The following is a 20,517-nucleotide window of genomic DNA, read 5'->3' as shown; positions in this document are numbered from 1 at the left end:
TCCTGCTTTTTACCTGTGTCCTGACCATAGAGTAGGAATCCTCCCATCCACAGCCCAGACTTCTTCTGGATCTGATGGCAGCATGATTTCCCCAAAGCTTCCTCTGCTTTGTATCTCGTGGTGTGATCATTCTCTTGATTGCCATTTTGTGTTCCACTAACTTTGCAGATCTCCAGGGCCATGTCAACCTGTCCCTGGAATTGGTCATGTTGCTATGGGGTCTCTTCAATCCCCCAAACTGGATGGAAGCTGAAGCAGTCAGGTGGGACCTGTTACTGTTGAGAGCTGAGTTGGTGTTTGGCTTCCCAGAGGTTGTACCTTCTTTTTTATTTTTGCTTTTTGGAAGGGCAATTGGGGTTAAGTGACTTGCCCAAGGTCACAGGCTAGTTTTTGTGTTAAGTGTCTGAGGTCTAATTTGAACTCAAGTCCTCCTGACTCCAGGGCCAGTGCTCCAGGAATGAATCCTGGGAGAACCCGTGACCTCTTCACATGGGGAGCTCCCAGGATGGGAAATCCCTCAGCCAAGCAGATCACTTAACTCATGGTTCTCAGCCTGTGTTTGCATGCTCTGGGCTCCTCTGGCAGGCCGGTGGAACCCCTGGCTCCTTCTCAGAATGTTTTTAAATAACCAAAGGAAATGCTAAATTTCAGGTAAAGGTTAATGAAAATGACGGTGTAATTTTTTCTCCCTTCCAAGTTCATGGGCCTCTGAAATCTGACCCTGCATGGACTGTGAACCTCAGGATAAAACCCCTGACTTAATAAGGGGCAAGTGCTAGGGTGTCCCCTGAGGAACAAGGACATTAAGTGACTTGCCCAGGGTCACACAGCACGTCTTCCTGACTCCAAGCCCATTGTGGGATCCCCTAGGTCAGAGGTGGGGATCTGCCCTAGATCACGCTGTTTCTGTTACCTCTAACTGATGTTCAAAGGATTGGCATGCAGAACAGGGATTAACCTTTTTGGGTTAAGTCCCAGAGGGAAGAATCCAAAGCTTGATTTTGTCCTGAGAGGCAGGCTAGTCCAACTCTTTCATTTTGTGGAGAGGGGAAGGGACTCACTTAAGGTCACACAGGCAGGAAATATCAGCAATGGGATCTGAGCCCACGTCCTTGGACTTTGCATGAGGTGGTGCTGTCTCTGCCCCCAATCACTTATCTGATATGTTGTGGAGGGGATGCCCTTGGAATAGCTAGAGAATTCTGTGATTCTCATTTTGTGATACTGCCAGGAAAGGTCTTGTCTACGATTGATTCCTTTAGCAGAACTTTAAGCTTTTCCTGATGCTTTGAGTGCTTCTAGACTCAAATGGGTCAGGCTCTACTTATCACCCTTGTGTGCTTGGCTTTTCTCATTCCAGTTAAACTCACAGTCCACCAAATTTGTTTACTTTCCCCCTCCCCCAACATCCTCACCTATAGTCTTCCACCATCCACGGCAACATCACAGAACTTAGAGCAAGAGGGGACCGTAGAGATCATCCAGCTTGACCATTTAATTGTGCAGACTGGGAAACTGAGGCCCAGCATGGGACAGTGACTTGCTTGGCAGCATGGGACAGGGTGGGGTGGGGTTGGGGGAGCAAGAGTGCTGGTCTTGGAGTCAGGAAAACCTGAGTACATCCTGCCTCAGACATTTAGTAGTGGTGATCTCTGGGTAAGGTCTGAGCCACTGTCTGCCTCAGTGTCCTCACTTGTAAAATGGAGAAAATGATAGCAATTAGCTCCTGGGATTGTTGTGAGGATAAAGTCAGATAACATTTGTAAAGGGTTTCACAAACCTGAAAGTGCTGTAGAAATGCTGGCTAGATGTTGTTGCTTATGTGACCAAGACCATATGGGTTATAACTAGTAGAACTGGGATGTAGTGCGTTTATTCAGTAGTACATGGACTAAAAAAAGCCAGATCAGCTCCAAGATTACCTCCAGAAAGACTTCTTGATCTCCCTAGTCAGAAATAGTAATAGTAATGATGATGGTGATGATGATGGTTATGATGATGATGGGATGGTGATGGTGATGGAGATGATGGTGATGGTGATGGTGGTGGTGGAGATGATGGTGATGGAGATGATGGTGATGGTGATGATGGTGGTGGTGATGATGATGATGGGATGGTGATGGTGATGGAGATGATGGTGATGATGGTGATGGTGATGGAGATGATGGTGATGATGATGATGGTGATGGTGATGATGGTGGTGGTGATGATGATGATGATGGTGATGGAGATGATGGTGATGATGATGATGGTGATGGAGATGATGGTGATGGTGATGATGGTGATGGTGATGATGGTGATGGTGATGATGGTGGTGGTGATGATGATGATGATGGTGGTGGTGGTGGTGGTGGTGATGATAATAATGCAATTGCATTTAGATGCTACTTTAAGATGTGCAAAGGGAAGCATCCCATTTATATTTATTGTATATATATACACTCTGCTCTGTATTTAATGATTTGTGTACATGTCCATCTCCCCTCCCCCACAGTAGGATGCAAGCCCTTTGAGGGAGGCAGGGACTGTTCTCAGGGCTACTAGGGGTCACAAGTGGATAGAGAGCTGGCATTGGAGTCAGGAGGACCTGAGTTCAAATCCAGCCTCAGATACTTACTAGCCGTGTGACCCTGGGAAAGTTACCTAATTATGTTTGCCTCAGTTTTCTCCTATGCAAAATGAGCTGCAGAAGGAAATGGCAAATCCCTCCAGTATCTTTGCCAAGGAAACCCTAAGTGGGGTTGGAAAACAACTGAACACCTTCACTTTTCTCGCCTCACCCCACCCCATGCCTAGCATAGTGCCTGGTATATAACAAGAATTTACTAACTGCTCATCAAATCTAATTGCCTGAAGTGATCTTAACAGTTATTCCCGTCCTTGTATCTGTCACCTATTAGAGTGTAAGCTCCCTGAGGACAGGAGCCATAGCTGACTTCCTTTTAAATGGGATTATAAAGTAGATGGGCCTTTTGGTTCCTTCCAGGTCTTTGAGGATTTGTAAATACCACCCACTTGCTTACATTAGGCCCAAGTATGAACATGTCCTGATTTCTCTCTTCTTAGGGATAAGGTCTAGACTTGTGATTTCACTGGTACAGTGAACTTCTAGATGAGGAAACTCCCTCCACCAGAGCATGTTGACACCTTCTCTGAAGCTTGGGGTCCCAGAGGGTTGCCTGGGTGGGCGATGAGAGGTTCAGTGACTTGCCAGGCTCTCAGGGTCAGTCTGTAGAAGAAGCAAGGCTCTAACAGAAGGGGTCTTGGCTTCAAAGCCTTCTTTCCTTCTGCTCCCCCAAGCTTTCCAATCACGTTTGTTGGCTATTGTGAAAAGGGACTGAACATCCCCACCCTAGAAGGGCCATTCTGATTTGGGGAGTGAACCTTGGGCAGACAGTGGTGTGGGCCAAGTGCACAAGTGGGCCAGTGCAGCCTCTGCCCGCTGCCAGCAGACCTTGAACTGGTTGAACAGGAACTTATCTCTTCTCTGGAAGTTCCCTGCTTCCCAGACACGCACAGGGCCTTCCACAGAACCTGGGTGCAACACACCACCTGCTTCTTAATGGCCTGCTTCAGTCGCTGGTGAAAGTGGCCAGACTGACTTGCCCCTGGGCATCCTGGGCTTCCTACCAAGGCCCTGGCATTGTCTCAGAAAGAGGAGGCTTTCTTCAACTCCTCCAGCTCCTTCCCAGTGAAAGATTTCTCTGGAAGAGGCCAGGCCTTCTCAGCTGTCCAGGCTTTCTTAGATTCTCACTTGAGCCCCCAAGCTTGGTGAGACTGTGGTGGGAGGTCAAGAAAGGCCTCAGGTGGGGTGAGGTCACTAGGTGTCTTCAATTCATATGACCCAACAGGAGATTTTTTAAAAATAGCATCTGAACCAATCCTACCATAGAGTCAGCATCGGAGGAATTCAGGAAACCCAAAATGTGTAGGGTATCTTCATCTGCTGCTGCATGAGCCCCCACCTCTGATCCCCAAGGTTGGCGCCTTCCTGCCCACTCTAGCCCCTGCCCAGGGCACATATGGCAGGGTGGCCTGCAGGGCCCCTTGCTGGCATTCCATATCTCTTGGGTAATATCTTAGGGAGCAGAATGTATGGGCAAGAGCCAAGACCCTGAATCTCCCCACCTCCACCTCAGCTTCTTCCCATCCCCCCAGTGGGAGAGCGGTTTGCTGAAAACATATGGTTTGCAAATAGGGCGCAACCAAACATTACTTGTGACTTTTATTTACTGTTATGTTTTCTTCCAGTGACACAGCACAGAAATAGCTCCAAGGTCTCTGCCTTTGCTCCCTTCCCTTCTCTCTCAGCACCTTCTTCTTTTGGGCCCTTCTGCCTCGTCCCATCACTCTTCCTCCCCAGCCCTGTCTTCCTCATTGCACCTTTGGTCCTAATTTCACCTTCCAATTGTACAATTTCTCATTTTTAAGTCTCCCTCCTCCTCCCTCTCTCCCTTTGCCCCCCCTTTCTCTTTCTCTCCCTTTGTCTCTGTTTCTCTGTCTGTCTCTCCCTCTCCCTCTCCCTGCCTCCCTCCCTTGGCTGGCCCCACTTAACCTCTTTCCTCCTTGCCTTTCTTTTGAGCATCTCAGACTGTGCCCTGATCTTTGGAAATCTATCCCCTCCTGTTTTCTCCCTTTCATTGCTTCCCTTTCCCGGGGCCGCTGAGGGCTCATCACTCATCTTCTCCTGCCCCCCACCATTTCCCGGCTATTTTCTCATCTTTCCTGTAGACCCACCGCTGGTCCCATTGTGTGGCTGCAGAGGCCTATGGCCGATCAGAATGCACATGCTACTGGGGGCACATTCTTCTGGGCCAGAGCTGCTCTTCCTCCCCCCCCTCCTTTCCTCTAGCAGGAAGTAGGACAAGAGAGAAAAGAGAAAAGGGATGGTCCCCCTTCCCCCACCCTCCCCGCTGCCATACGGACACATTTGTCCCAGTGCCTGGGTGAGAAGGCCCTCTCAGTGTGGATATGTTTTCTGGGCACGCCGGAGAGAGGAGTCTCCAGAAGCACCCTCCTCCTTCCCCTAGCTCTCCTGCCAATGACTTAGGCTGTTCCTTGTGCCACCCCCAGCTGGTTTCAAAATCATCTGGCAGTCTTCTCAAGGAGAGCTGGGCGTGGGGGAACGGGGGAATTCTTTTTCTCCAGAGCCATGCTGGCCACTTTAAAAAGGTCGGTTTGGTGGCCGGACAGAGCCTGGGGTATCTCCCACACCCAAAGCTCACCCCAGGGTCACATTTAATTAGGCTCCTCAGGGGATATGCCCATGAAGCCAGCCCTTCTTCAGGTGACACTGAGTCAGACAGCTCCAAAACAGAGAAAATTAAGAGGGGACATCCTTGGGAGGTATTGTCCCTTTCACTCTGGTCCCCAGGTCTCAGAGCACTTTGCAAAATCTGGCCTCTTCCTTCTAAGGAAAAGGAAGCTTTTGTTCAAGTGGATTGAGAAAAGTCCTTGGGTCTCTGGAGGCTTGGCCCCTTGCTTGACCTGCGCTGCCTCAGTTTTTCCATCTCTGCAATGGGGACATATTTACTACATGGTAGTTTCAAGGATGGATCAGCAAATGCATGTTTCGTCATCCTTAGTGTTGACCAGATACTTAACAGGGAGGCATGGGGAACAGCTCTGACCCAGAAGAACGTGCCTCCAGCAGAATGTTTTTTCTGATTGCCGCTGGCCTCTGGAGAAAAAGGGAGCCACCCAATGGGGACCAGCGGCGGGTCTGCAGGAAAAATGAGAAAAGGGTGGGGGGCAGGAGAGGATGAGGCCCATGACAGAATCCCTAGGACTCCCATTTCTCTTCCCTCCCTCTATACGGGAGGCAGTGTGATTTAGGGGAAAGAATATTAGGAGATCTGGGTTCAAATCCTGACTCTGATACTTATAACGCATATCATTCTAGAATGAAGGGATTGAATTAGACCAGGGGTTCTCATCCTGGGACCTCTGAGTTAAAAAAAAACAAAAACCATATGTTTCTGGATGCTTTGTTTCCTTTGTAACCCTACTTTATCATGTGCATTTAAAAATGCCATTATCAGAAGGAGCCCGCAGGTTTCCCAGACTGTCTGTCCAGGGCATCTTCCTGGTTCCCAGTCCCATGCCCTGGCCCCCACACCCCCACTTTGTGTCTCCATCCACTGCCCTTGTCGTCACCCCATCCGACCACAACCCAGAAGCCATCTCCCTGAAAGGGCTGTGCCCTCTGAAGGGGAGCCCCGCTGCAGAGTTGGGGTGGGGCAGGGACTGGGTGGCAGGCTGAAACCTGCCTGATACCACTGCGGCCTTGTTCTCCACCCCACCTTGGGGAGGTCTCTGCTTCCCTGCTCTTAGGAGCAGGGCACAAGGGAATGCAGAGACACTTTAAAGTAGGATGGTTCCCCCCCTCCCCCTGCTTTCTTCCTGAGGGAGAGGGGGAAATGGAATAAAAATAACCCCCCACCTGGGTGCCTTTTATGTTAACTAATTTATCAGAAATAAATTACAGTAATAAAACAGTGTGTGCATGCAAATGTGCATCGTAGGCCTTTGCAGGAGAATCCCGGTGCCCTCCCCCCTCAGTGCCTGGCCCAGAGGCATGGTTCCACTGGCTTCAGCGGAGGAGAGGCGTCACGTAGTTGGCCGGGAAGAGGCCCAGTCTGTTGTGCAGTCTGCCGGTCCACCAGGACGGGTTGGAGCTGTCTAGGACCTCGACCACCTCGCCAGAGTAGAAGCCCAGCTCATCCTCTTCCTCAGCCTCAAAGTCATACAGGGCTCGGGCCCAGCGCACTCTCTGGGTGGGACAGGGGGGTGGGGAAGAGGCAGAAAGAAATGAGTCAGGGGACTCTGAGGCTCCTCCCTTCTCTCCTCCCCAAGGATCCACCCTCCCAGGTGCAGAATTCAAGGCAAATTAAGGCTTGAGGTCCCCATGGGAGGCCCCAACTGTTCTCCAACAAATCAGTCCTACCCCATAAAGAAAAGCTTCCTAGCAAGGCCTTGTTCAGACCCAGGGGACTCCTGGTGTGGAAACACTCTCCACAGGTGCAAATCAGTGACTGTCTCCAAGAGGTAGCTGGAACATTAGGGCTAGACAGTGTACCTGGGTTAGAGGCAGTACTTGAACTCCGGCCTTCCTGACTCCATGACTCAGGCTGCCTCTGACCTAAAGCCTGGAACTGTCCAAAGTGGAGCTTGGGGCTGCCTCGGAGCGGGGAGGATGCCTTTGGGTGGAGGCTGGATGGCCCTCACTTGGGGATTCTTGTTCAGATCATTCATTGTCCTTCCTCCTCCGAGAGGACCATATACTTTTCCTTAGACTGCCCTTGGAGGGCAGGGACTGTTTCCATTTTGTCTTTATATCTATACCGACATGTAGCAGCGTTCCTGGCCCTTAATATGTGCTTCATACACGCTCGTAGGTTGATTGATTGACTGACTGAGGCATGCTTTGGGGGCAGGTGGCCTTTGAACCCCTTGGGGCAGCTGGACTTCGATTAGGCAGGAAGGGAAATGTCTAATTCTCTACACCTGCTCCTTCATGAGGGCCTCCTTGACCTCCTGAAACCACAGGAGGAAAGCTCGAAACAGAAGGACCTTCTACAAACAAGATAAGGAATGCTGCCTGCCAGCGGTTCCCAGGCTCCTTCCCTTGTACCTTGGCACAGCTGGCCACAATGCTGTGCCCATTGGCCTCTCTGGCCTGCGGGGGCCTTTCCCCGCCCCCCCCACACTTGGTACTGTTCTCCTCTGCCTGAGATCAGTTTGTGTTAAGGAGCTCAGCTCGAAAGCTGGAAAGGAGCCCGGGAGCCACCTAGTCCAGCTCGCCCACTCTACTGACGAAGGGACTGAACCCCAGGGACATGAAGTGACTTGTCCAAAGTCTCCTGGGTAGGATGCATCCGCCCCAGTCAGTGCTCTCATTTTATATAAATTGGGTGTCTTCTTATTTGGGAAGGGGCTGCCCCTCCCAGGCACAATGTCCGCTCCCTGAGGGCAGGGACTGTTCCCCCTCTGTCTCTGTACAGTGCCCACCATAGGTGCTTACTAAAAGCTGTTACACTGGCTTGAAAGGCCAGCTTGGGAGTTCTGAGAAGTCTCCTCTCTCCAGCTAATCCCTCTAAATCACTTCTGAGACTCTTTCAGTGACAGAAACAAACTGGCCTCGAGCTTGTAATAACAGAGCTCATAGTTCCTGTCACAAGCCAGGATGGATGGGCCATGAGTTGTCTCCTGGGCAGATACTGCCCAGAGGGTGGCCAGGTCTCACTCAGGGTATGCTCACGGGAGGCAAATTCCCCCAGCAAATAGTGGTACCTCCAGGCCCTGGGCAGAGCTGGACCATGGAGACAAATGACACTTCCTGCCAGGCCCCCATCCTCCCCTGTCTTCAGAACTCCAGGCTTGCTGCTGGGACCCTGCTTGAGAATGCTGGGGTTGCAGAGGAGGAAGGAGCCTCTGGAAAGCCGTCCCTTACCCAGTGCTCATTCACCTTTGCCTGAAGACTTCCTATGGCAGGGGGAGCTCTCTACCTCCAAGGCTACCCGTGCATTCCACTCTCTCAGGTCAAGCAGAGAACGTTAAGCCCAGGGTCTTCTGGGACCGGAGGAGGAACCCCTCCCACTTCTCCTGGTTCCCAAAGGCCCTTGCTGCTATAAATCCTGCCTCTGTGGAATGCTGGCATCTGGCTCAATGTCTCCACTTCCATTAGCCTGAGCAGGCCCAGGGAGTTGGGGTGGGGAGGAGTTCCCAGCAGGTGTGCCCTACGTGGGGGCTTATCTTTGCTCACCGCTTTCTGGTCTCATTCCAGTAGAGGCGAGGCCAGGTACTAGGATACAAGTAGGTACAAGATGGGACATTGGCATATGAGGGTAACAGGCTGAATCCTCCTGCCTCCATCACTGGGCTCAAAAGGGTCTAGGCCCCTGCTGCTGCCTTACTGGTCCTAGTGCCCGCAGGACTGAGGGACAGGCTACTCCTCCCTCCCTCCCCACCCCCACCCCATTTAGCTCCCCCTTCTTCCTGCTGCCTGGGAGAAGTCAGGAAAGGCTGGCACCTACCCCAACTATCTGCAGCTGCTCAGGGTCCGTGTGTCTACGATGCATGAGGGCGGGGTTCATCTCAGGGCTCATCCGGTGCCCATCGCTGATGTCAAAGCTGCCTCCTCGACGGTCCTGGGCAAGGAGATCTTTGATTAGTGTTCTCTGATCGAGGGGAAAAGAGACCTGATCTGGGGAGGACTCAATGTCCTTGTCTGTGAAAGGGGTACAATAACATTCTGATTCTTGCTCCCTGGATGGCCTCTGGGCCTCAGTGTCTTCATCTGTGGACTCAGTGACCTCTAAGGCCCCTTCTGGACCTAATTCTACGATCTGGTGACCTTTCTATCCCACTATCCTCCCTCCCCCCAGTAGTGTTGTAAGGAAAATGTTTTACAGACTTTAGAGCACTCTGTAACTACAGGCTGTTATTGTTAATATTGTGAATTACTATGGCTGTAATGGTATATATAGATCTAAGACCAGAAGGGACCTTGGAGGCCAACTAGGTCAACAGCCTCATTTTACAGATGGGGAAACTGAGGCCTAGAGTAGGGATGCTGTCTGCCCAAGTCCTCTGACTTCAGATCCACTGATCTTTATATTAACTAATATTCTGATGAGGCTAGCTAACAACATGGCATGACCTGCCTCCCTCGTGGTTGTGAGGAAGGTACTTGGTGACCCTAAGGTACTTAAAGAAATGTGAATGATTTGATGCCAGTGTGGCTCACCGTCTCTTTTCTCCCCTCACCCTCAGAACTTCACCAGAAGCTTGCTCTGGCTTGGGAGGGCCTGACAGAGCTTACATACCCCCATGCTAGCTTCCCAGGACCCCTGCTCTTTGTCTTGGGGAGCCAGGAGGGGCTGCGTCCGTCAGGGCTAACTCTGAGTTACCACCAAGAGGACCCAGAGTGCTCTGAACCAAAGGCATTCATTGCATTTAACCCTTCTTTCTTCTTCATTACTAAGTAGTGGGGGAACATCTTATCAGCACATGACTTTATCTCCCTTCCTCCTGTGAGGTATCCCCATGTAACAGATGAGGAAACTGGGGAGGGCTCAGAGAAATGAGGTGACTTGCCTAGGATTACACAGTAAGTTAGTGTGAAAGGAAGGATCTGAACCCATGGCCTTCTGACTCCAAGTCCAACATCCTTTCCTCTCTGCCTTATAGCCAAGACTAGTCCTGCTGCTGACCCAGCCTCGGGCCCAAGCCAACCACCTCCTCCTTGCCCCCCCTGCCCCACCCCAGCTTCCTTCTCCCAGGCTACCGGCTGAAGTTGATGATGCTGCTGGTACCGCTGTTGCTGCTGCTGCTGCTGGTACTGCTGGGGCATCATCGAAGTCAGCTGCTGCTGAGGCGGGGGTGGCTGCTGCACCTGGTAATGGGATTGAAGGGCAGGAGGGTGATCAGACAGCTTCCTATTTGTGGAAGGACGCGTCTCTTCTCCACCATCTCCACTGATGTGAAGCCCTTCCTGGAGCCGTCGTTCTAGGTTCCCACCCCACCGGTCCTAGAGGAGTAACAAAAGGAACCATGGGTCACATCACATGCCTCAAACGGTGCTCCATCTAGAACCAGAAGGGAGCTCAGCGGTCATCTAGTCCAGCCCTCTCATTTTACAAGGAAGAAACCAATACCCAGAGAGAAGTGACAAATGGCCAAGATGGGATCTGGACCCATGACTTCCATGATTTGCCAAGAGCTTTCCCCACAAAACCCGAGGAGGTGGCACAAATATTCACTTTCCCAGTTTACAAACAGAGAAACTGAGGCTGAGAGGAAAAGTGGCTTGGCCCATTTCCTCCCATCAGCTCCCAACTTTGCCAACCTAGCACCAGCCTTTTCCTGATCCAAGTCAAGTTAATAAGCATATATTAAGTGCCTACTATATGCCAGGCATAGAGCAAAGCACTGGGTTCAGGTCTCCTGTGTCTTTCTTCCATGATCACTGGAAGTCCAAGAAGTAGGTGCTAAGGGCTAGCTTAAAGAGAGGGATCCATTCTGGCCCTCATGCGTTTTCATAAGGGGTCCTCCAAATTTCCCAGATACACTAAGGCTGCTTGAAACTTGAGAAATTCCCAAGCCTGGCATCCCTCACTCACAGACTCACACCTTCCCTGGGGCATTAGACCATGCTAACCCCTCCACACCCCCTTCTTGGAATGTTCCTTCCAGGTCTAGACTGAGTCTTATTCTGGGACTTCCTGGCCAATTCTGTTTCAGCTGTATCACTCAGAGGGATGGGGTCATAGCACGTGTCCCTCATATCTGTGTACATCTCCTGGGAATTGGAAGCCTTGATTATTCACTTCTACTTTCATAGCCCTAGAGCTGAAAGGCTCTGAGGCCATCTAGTCCCATGTTCTCATTTTATAGAGGGGCAAGCTGAGGCCCAGGGGAGGTGGAATGCCTTGCCCAAAGGCACATAAGCAATGAGAGTTGGAGGTAGGATCTGAACCCAGGCTTTTGGACTCCAAAGTCATTGGTTTTTCCACTGCAACTTTGTGAACCTGGAGCCGCCCCTGAGCCGGCGTGTGTCCTTAATGAGCACACCGCCTTGTCTCCTCTCCTTAGGCTTTCTGGCTGGACCCCACTTGTCCACTGCACCAGGAGGATTTCCCTCTCCCTTGTCTCCATTGCCCTGTTCTTCTCCAACAGCCCAGGCTTCCTTCGGCTGCAGCTGATGCCTCCTTCTAGGGAGTGCCTATGGCCCTCTGCCTGTTCCTCCCAAAATTATGTCATAGCTTCTGTCAGAATGGTTACGTTAATTAAACCCATAAATAAGAACTACTCACGCGTGCACATCTCATTTTCAGTGTGACAGCATACTGTCCTCCAGAGGAAGCTTTGAGGTTCTGGAGGGGCCCTCAGAGGCCATTTATCCTAACCCTCCTCCTTTCACAGAGGAGGAAACTGAGGCCTGGAGAGGGCAGGTCTTCTCTACCTCTGGACTGGCTTTCTATCCATTGTGCCATTTTGTCTCCATTTTAAAGGTGAGGGAACTGAGGCAATTTGGTGTGACTGCTTGGATCTCCTGCCTCTGCCTTTGCTCTCCCCCTCAGCCTGCAGCTTCCTTCAGGACTCAGCTCAAACTCTCCCTTTTGTGGTCCCATGCCCGGCCCCGCCTGGCCCCGCCCTGCCCCCAGAACCTTCCCTCTATCACCCCCCTTACCTATCTCATACTCATCTAGTAATAGGCACACTGTCTCCCCTGTTCAAATTCAATTTCACTCAATGAGCATTTATGGAGCACCTGCTGTATGCAAAGCTAGATTCCATTCCTTTAGGATGTCAGCTTTCTGAGGGCAGAGACTGTTTTTGCCTTTCCTTCTATTTGACTTTCTTTTGTTTTTGCCCAACACTTCCCACAGCACCTGGCACATAGCAGATTCTTAACAAGTGCTTGTGGACTCACTGAGTGCTGTAGAAATGGTGCCCTCATGTCCGAAGCTCTTTCTCCACGGGGCTCCGCATCCCCCGGTGCCACCTGGTCTTCTCGGCTCCCATCCCTCAGGTAGATGTGCTTCTGCTTTGAGATGGAGGATGTCCGGTAGAAATTCACCAGCTGGTTCAGAGACTGGAACTTCTCCGTCCACAGGAAGTAGTGACCCTTGGCGTCTCGCATGACCTTGAAGTGCTGCACATCCTCTTCATGCCTGGGCCCAAGCAGAACCCAAAGGGTCTGTTACAAAAGGAGATGGCCCCCAGACGCACCTCCAGGAGACTCCCCCAGAGGGATGCTGGCAGTCTCTTGGGAGCCGGGAGCATCTTTGTCAAGGCCCAGCCCAGACTGGACATGTAGCTCCATCTGGAGGGGGATGAGAGTAGCGGCAGGGCCACGACCCCAAGGGGACGGCAGGACCCGTGCTCCCTCCCACGGGACAAGGGGGATTTTACATCGGCAGAAAGCCACTTTACAAGCCAGATTCTATCAAGGACACTTAGACCAGCATTTCTACTAGAGACAAAAATAAAATACAATCAAATAAATCCCAGCAACTGGCAAACATTGCTGTGAGTTCCTTGGGGCCAAAGAGTGGTCAAGGACTCAGTTTCAAAGCTCATATGGTATGTGAAGTACCTGAAGGACTGTCCTGGGGAAGAGGGATTAGCCTGATTCTGCTTGGCCCTAGACAGCAGCTGGAAGGGAGGAGGGTACTGGGCAGGGAGCATAGCAGAGAATTAGATTTTGGTGTCATGTCAGAACTTTCCTAGTAATTGGATCTACCGAAAAGAGAAGAAGAGAAAAGAAAAGAAAAAAGAAATCCAACCCCAAACTGAAGAAGCTGCTTTGGAAAGTCACGCTCCCCATTGGTTAAGGGGAAGCAGACAGGTCATCGGATAGTCTCAGGTCAAAGATGGTTGGAGTGAAGGGGGAGAGGAAGTTCAGAAACCGCATCCAAGGACCGGAAACTTGTGAGTGAGAACTTGCCAAGGTCCTTCCTCTGTCAAATGGAGGGCCTGGGCCCGATGATCAGAAGTCCCTTCCAGCTCCAAGTACACGACTGTAAAAGTTCATTAGGACACCTCCTGAGGACCTTCCCTAATCAGTCAACAAGAATTTACAATAGCAAATGCTAACTAGCATTAATACAGCACTTTAAGATTTATAAAGCATTTTTACAAAGTGCTTTCTTATTTGATCTTCAAGGGAGGCAGGTGCTATCATTAAACCCATTTTACAGATGAGGAAATTATGTCAGAGAGTGACTTGCCCAGGGTCACTCAGCTAATGAGCCTCTGAGACTGGGTTTGAGCTTGGGTCTTCCTGACTTCAGGCCTAATGATCTGTGCATTGTGTCACCTCTCTAGCTGTCGGCATGTTAAACACGTCCTGTGAATCAGGCAAATGCATGAGTCCTTGGAGGATTTAGACTTTGTTCTTTTTGACCCCAGGAGGCAGAATTAGCAGTAATGGGGGATATGGCAGAGGCAGGTTTGGGCCTGGCAGTCAAGAGAAGCTTCCCAAGGATAAGAGCTGGCCTAAAGTGGGGTAGGGCTGCCTCAGAGGAAGGCTAGGCAGCCACTTGGTGGGGATGATGACAGGAGGAACCCTCTGAGGTCGAATTGAACCATCACAAGTCCTGAGTAGGAGGGTTTGATACAGGGGCAGAGTGGCTGGATTTTATTCACTGGTCATTGGGACAGGAGACCAAGAAGACCGCCATGAAGCAAGCTGTTGTCCTACCTCCAGAATGGCAGTGGACCTAAAATGCAGAATCCGACTTCTGTGCTTGGACTTGGCCAATGGGAGAATTTGGCTCGTTGACTACGAATATTAGTTATCAGGATTTTATTATTTTTGAAAATTTGCTCAATAAGGGGAAGGGACAGGAAGGGGAGAGAATAAATGCTTAAAAGAAATGGACAAAAATCCACCGAGAGGTGAACTCCCCCCCCAGTAGAATAGAGGCTCCTGGGGGGCAGGGATATTCTGAGTTTTTATGCCCAGAGCCTATAGCATAGCGCTGGAAATGTAAAAGGTGCATACTGAAGACTGATTCGGTCAGTCAGTGGGTGGATGAGCATTTATTAAATGCCTGCTGTATTCCTGGTCTCCTGCCTGGTGTTAAAGCCATAGACAAAAACAAGCCTGCCCTCAAGGAACCTACATGCTAGCGGGCAAGGGGGAGATACTATGGACATATGTGGCTCCACAGAGAATAGGTACAAGACATTTGGGGGGGGCAAGGCACTAGATGTAGGGGCGGGGAATCTGCGGCCTAAGTGAAGAGAGAATGTGTGCCAGGAATGAGCCGGCCGATACAAAGGCTTGGAGGTGGGAGATGGAGTTGTTGTGTGGTTTATGCCCATTTTGCAGATGGTGAAATTAAGGCTCAGGGTCACACAGTTCAGGTCTGAGCCCAAGCTCATCGTGTGTCTTGACTCTGACTCTACCCCTTTCTTTTTCCCCTTCTCTGCCGTCCCACCTGCCTTGTCTGTCTGACAGGGCCCCAGTGAGGCTGGGAAGGGGCTTGGTAAATTGTTGAGAGCTATTGAACTGTCAGCAATCGCTGCCATTAACTTCATATCTGGGAGGCAGCTCTTTCCGTTTCAGCCCCACATGATGGGGCCGGCACAGGTTAAGGCTGCTTGGGAGGCCGAGGAGGAAGAGAGGGGGCAATGAGGGGGGAGATAAGATCCCGAGGAAGTTCTGATCATTCTTCTGTTATCTTTGATCCAAGGGTTCAAGCTTTTATTATCAGGAGGATTCCAGGCTGAAGGTCAGAGCCAGAGTTGGCTAACAAATGATCAAGCTGGAAATCTTGCTGCAAAGGCAGAGTGAGACAGTGGGGCAGGGGCAGGAGAGAGTGCTGAGGACAAGTCTGTCCCTCCTAGGCTGAGGCTGGGCTGAGCCCCTGTGGCCAGCCAATGGATCCCTCCCCCCCACCTCCTGAGATGAAGCAGGGAAGGCAGGGGCCCATGGTGGAGGCAGCCTTGTTTGTCCTGGGCCTGGGGCAGGGGCAGCCTGGCTACAGGACCTTAGGCAGCATGGACAAAGTTCTGGGGGAGCCTCGGCCATCTAGCATGGTGACTTGGACTGCTGTGGATGGAGGCGATGTGCCCCTCTGGATGTCAGCATCCTGGGGAAAAGCCCTGCCTGCCCTATGGTCTTTACATCTCTGGTTCAGGATCTGGTTACAAGTGGCCAACTGGGGGCCTTTGGAACTAAGGCACCAGAACCAAGACTGGGCTCTGGGCTGTCTGGGCTGCTACCTGGGATGCTTACTAGCTGGGCGTGGTTATCTGGGCTGAGGACGGGAGAGAGAATTCCCATTAAAAGCTGGGTCCTGGGCTGATGATGAGATGTTCCTGCCCGTATTTATGATCTGTCCAGGATGAGAGCAATGCTGGCAGCCCAGCTAACGAGGAGCCCATTGCTAGGGGAGGGAGGCGGCTCCCAGGCCCTCACTGCAGCTGGCAGGTGAGGCAGAGTTAACAAGGACCAGGGCTGGAGGAGCCGAGGAGATTTTTGATGTCAAGGTAAAAAGGCCCCTGGGAGATTCTCCCTCAGTCTCCTCAGATCCTGGGACCTGCTGGATCCTGGGAAAGGTGTGTCTGAGCTGCTCCAAGGCTCATGGATGGACCTATGGTCATTGAAACCCCTCCTTCTTCCTGGAGACTCAGAGCGGCAGGGACTTGCCCAGGGTCACACAGCCAGGATGTGCTTGAGGCAGGATTCAAATCCATACCTTGCTGACTCTAAGGGGTGCTGGAACCAGCTCAGGCTTATGAGAGCAGATAGTAAAATGGTCAGCGAGAGTGTTCACACCTGAGAAATTGGCTGTTGTCCGGTCTTGAGAAAGTGTTAATAATGCAGATGAAGTCCCCCCCCCCCCAGCTGGTTGTTAAACATTGACCAGCACACTCCTGCCTGTCCCCAGCTGCCTTCCAAGGGCTGGGATTCAGCTCCCCTGCAGTTTACCCATGTGGCCATGAGCAAATCTCTTTCCTTTCCCAGGCCTGTGTTTCCTGTTCTGTGAGGGGCTGGATTTTCTGAGACCCCTCCCAGCTCAAGACTCCAGATCCTGTTGGGGCATTGGACTTTATGGCACCTAGGGTCCTGCTGCATCTTCCCTGTTATAGGAGAGGCAGTGTGGGACTGTGGGAGGAAGACCTGAGTTCAAATCCAGCCTTAGGACTTCCTGGGCACATGACCTTGGGCAAAGGGCCTCAGTCTTCCCAACTGTGAAATGAGGAGGCTTGATGAGGTGGCCCCCGAGGTCCTGCCTGGGACCCCCCCATCCCGGGCCTGAGGCCCCTCAGGGAACTGGAACTCAGAGAGGAGGTAGGATACTAGTTTGAAAGGACCATCTGCTTCCATCCCTTCCTTTTACAGATGAGGAAACTGAGGCCCAGGAGGGAAAAGAGGCTTGCACAAGGTCCTAAAGCAAGATAGTGTCAGGCCCAGGGTGCCAAGCCAGGGCTCCTAACCCCATTCCAGTGGCCCTTCCATTCCTAGCCATTGCTTCTCTGGACCACATGGGGGGACCTTCTGGTGTGGCAACTCCCTCCACTAAGACATATTGCAGTCTATCTATGGCTTAGTTGTCGTTTCAGTCAGGTCCACGACCCTGTTTGGGGTTTTCTTGGCAGAGATCCTGGAGTGGTATATCATTTCCTTCTCCAACTCATTTTACAGATGAGGAAACTGAGGCAAACAGAGTAAAGTGACTTGCCCACGGTCACACAGCCAGTGAGTGTCTGAGGTCAGATTTGAACTTAAGTCTTCCCTGACTCTAGGCCGGGTGCTCTATTCACTGCACCGCCCAGTTGTTGATGGCTCAGTAGATAAGTGCTAAAGAGGGGGTTAGGGTTAGAGGTTAAAGTGGTCTGCTCTGGGTCACTCAGCTACCAAGTGTCAGAGGAAGGATTTGACTCCAAGCCCTGCACCCTATCCACACTGCCTCTGACTGTGTTCTGGCAAAGCTGGAAGCCATCTAGGCCAGCCGTGGCTCTCTGGGCAGCCAAGCCTTCCTTAGCCATCACTGATTGGGAGTCTGTGACCTCTCATGCCGGACCTGGCCTACAAGAAGCATCTGCTCAGAAAGTGAATTGGGCTGCTGCCTCTCTTTGCACAGAGGTCAGGCACCGCCTTCTTTGTCTTTCCGCCTTTTTTTCAGCCCGATATACAGGAACACTTAGCAAATGCACCAACTGATCATCGCACTGGGACTAGTCTGTGCCTCTTGTGTGACACAAGGAGAAACCGAGGCCCAGAGACTTGACCAGTACCTTCCAGCCGTCTGTCACGGTGACTGGCACTAGGGCATTCTTTCACCTCGTAACTCATCTCAGTTCTGCTGGGTGGGTTTTTATTTAATCACCCACAACTGGACCGGAGCAAACTTCCAAGGGGAGCGTCTAGCCCACCAAAGGGGTGAGCCCATATTCAACCCCTCTGGCAAGCCCAGTTGTTAGGCTCATTACAAATCATCTTTCTGTGGATGGAAATAGGAATGATTTGCAATCAACACAACAATAATATTAAAACAGACCTCCGCAGGGATCCTAATTTGTCAGCCTGGACGGTGATTAGCGCACTTACAGGTAATAAAGCAGCAATTGTTTAAGAAATAGGCCGGGATTGGAAGGCCCCTCTGCCCCTCCCGCTTCGCTGGTGCCCTTGAAGGGGAAGCTCATTTCCCGCCTGCGCACTTGGAGAGGGTACCCGGGAGCAGCTCTGACCCTCTGTCTCTGGCCAATGCCCGTCCGCCCGCTCAGCCCTCCAGGCTGTGGCCCGTACCAGGGTCATGCTAGGGAGGCAGTCACATGTGCCAGGGATAAAGTGATGAATGGGCATCAGGAGGACAAGCAGCCTCAGTTTCCTTATCTGGAAAATGGGAGTAGCGATACGACCCACAGGGCTGTTGTGTGAGTACAATGAGATGATGTTCTGTTATTATCCCCATTTTACAGTGGAAGAAACTGAGGAAGGTTAAATGACTTGCCTAGGGTCATACAGCTAGCATCCTCTCCTCCCCTTAGATGGAGGCAAAGTGCTTCCCAAACCTTCACGTGCTAAACAAAGCCCGATGTTCCGCTTGATATTTTAATGTCGTCTTCTTATGCTCAGTGACGCAATCATGGATTAGGAATGGGGAGAGCCCCCCTTGGACACCACCTCTTAGCAATAAGAAGGGCTAGTGCTTCTAAAGCACTTTTCAAATGTGATCTTGTTTGTTGAACCCAGTCCAGATGGGGAGACTGAGGCACGGAGCCTTTAAGTTGACTAGGCCAAGGTCACTTGGCTCTGTAGTCACAGGACCAAATACCCCTAGAGCTGGTGGGGAGACCACACATCCTCTGGTCTAATTCCTCATTTTAGAGAGAAGGAAACTGAGGCTCAGAGAGGAAAAATCACTGGTCCAAGGCCACCTAGGTAGTATGCAGCAGGGGTGGGATTTGAACCTGGTGCTCTGCAGAGCTGATGGACTCTCCCCATACTCTGCCTCCTCCTCTTATCAGACTTTCAAATATAGGAGGCAGCAGCGTTCTCCTGCCCCAGTGGGGTCCCCTCCTTTTAGAGAGGAGGGAGCTGCTGCCTAAAGAGAAAGAGGAGCTGGCTGGAGGTGATGCAGGCAGAGGCCTGGACTTGTAGTCCCAGAGACTGAGTTCAGATTCTACCTTCCCCCCTCACTTTCTGCATGGCCCTGGATGAGTCACTTATGTCTGTTCCAGGGCTTGGGCCCCTGTCATTCTATGGAATGGCCTCCATTCAGGGACAGCAGCTGCCCTGGCCTCCAGTCTGCAGTCAGCCCTTTATCCGTCCCCTTCAACTCTCCCCTGCCTGATGTCCCCCATAGGGGTGGGGAAGCTCCCTCAGACTAAATGTAAGCACATCAGAAATGCTTGTTGATTGACTAAGGAATGGGCAGACCAGGCAGACATTCCCAGAAGATGCTGTTTCTGAAAGATGCATCCCCCTGGTGCCAGGCTCCTTCTGAGCCTTCCCAAACATTGCTGGACCTTGGGATGCCAGACAGAGGCCAGGCCCATACCGATAGGGCCTCTGGGAGGACTTTTGTTCAGTATCAGTGGGAGGATAGACACACCAGAATTAAGTCAGATGAACTATGGGGGAGTCCTGGGCCCTCCCCTGCCTTCCTCGGCCCCTAGCTTCCCCCTTCCCCACGTTCTGATATCTTCTCGTGGCCTCCAAAGGGCTGGCTCCTAGGGTCAATCTCCAGTCCCCCATGCCAGGCAGGCGGCCACCTGGGTAGGACCAATCAGTACCTGACAGAAATGGAGAAATCCCCAGGTGAGCTCTGGCTGGCTCGGATGATGAAGAAGCCAACGTCCTTGCCCATGAGCAAAGTCTCTGCTTCATGCCGGGAGATGTCCTCATGGAACCAGCTGTAAAGGAGGGACAGAACGCAGAGATGATGAGGAGGAGGAGGAAGAGGAAGGGGGCTGTAGGGCCCTGCGAGGGGAGGAGAACAGGGAAAATGGGCCAGGGCAGGGGGCAAAGGTGGACAAGAGAGTGCAGGAAACGCCTTCCTCTGAAACAAAACCAATCCTTTCATTCCTTTCATGTAGTAAATCTCACCAAAGTGAGTAATCCTTGAGTCATGGAAATATACTGGGCACAGAATGGGGACAATGTGGGAGTGAGTCATAGCTGGAAGGGGCATGAGGACCAGCCATGGGGTGAAGGGCTGCTGGGAGGCTTCTTCTTCTGGAGGCTCAGGACCAGACCACTACATGGCGGCAGGGCGTGAAAAAAGAGCACAGCCCCCAGCAAAATGGGGAGGCGCGAGGCCCAGTGATCGATCAATGTTCAGTGACTGATCGATCAGTCTAATGATGGGAGCCTGGGTTTAGAGCCACAAGGGACCTCGGGGCCACCTAGTCCAGCCTGACATTTTACAGAGGGGGAAACTGAGGTCCAGAAAGCTGAAGAGCCAGGCAGGATTCAGACTCAGATCTTCAGACTAAGGAACTACTGAGGATTTCTGAGCAGGGGCCTACAACCAGAAGGACACACACATTTAT

The 20,517-nt window shown here is 51.6% G+C and overlaps 1 protein-coding gene across 2 annotated transcripts; it reads right to left on the bottom strand.

The window, feature by feature from the left end:
* Positions 1–6,507: 6,507 nt before the first annotated feature.
* On the bottom strand, positions 6,508–19,874 carry GRAP2 (GRB2 related adaptor protein 2). 2 transcript variants are annotated; one of them, XM_069102823.1, is made up of 5 exons: positions 19,759–19,874; positions 12,437–12,677; positions 10,289–10,531; positions 9,036–9,149; positions 6,508–6,772 (listed from the first exon to the last, which is right to left on the bottom strand). In XM_069102823.1, exons 1-5 carry the CDS (start codon positions 19,830–19,832, stop codon positions 6,593–6,595), a joined length of 852 nt encoding a protein of 283 aa, XP_068958924.1. In that variant the 5' UTR covers positions 19,833–19,874; the 3' UTR covers positions 6,508–6,592. The 2 variants fall into 2 exon arrangements, with proteins under 2 accessions (XP_068958924.1, XP_068958925.1); XM_069102824.1 differs by having other exon boundaries at positions 10,289–10,396.
* Between the last annotated feature and the right edge of the window lie 643 nt (positions 19,875–20,517).

Source organism: Petaurus breviceps, unplaced genomic scaffold (assembly GCF_028583685.1).
Source record: "Petaurus breviceps papuanus isolate PSGF00001 unplaced genomic scaffold, PetGlider_PUasm1.0 558, whole genome shotgun sequence".
Lineage (NCBI taxonomy): Eukaryota > Metazoa > Chordata > Mammalia > Diprotodontia > Petauridae > Petaurus > Petaurus breviceps.
This window is presented reverse-complemented; position numbering and strand designations above follow the sequence as displayed.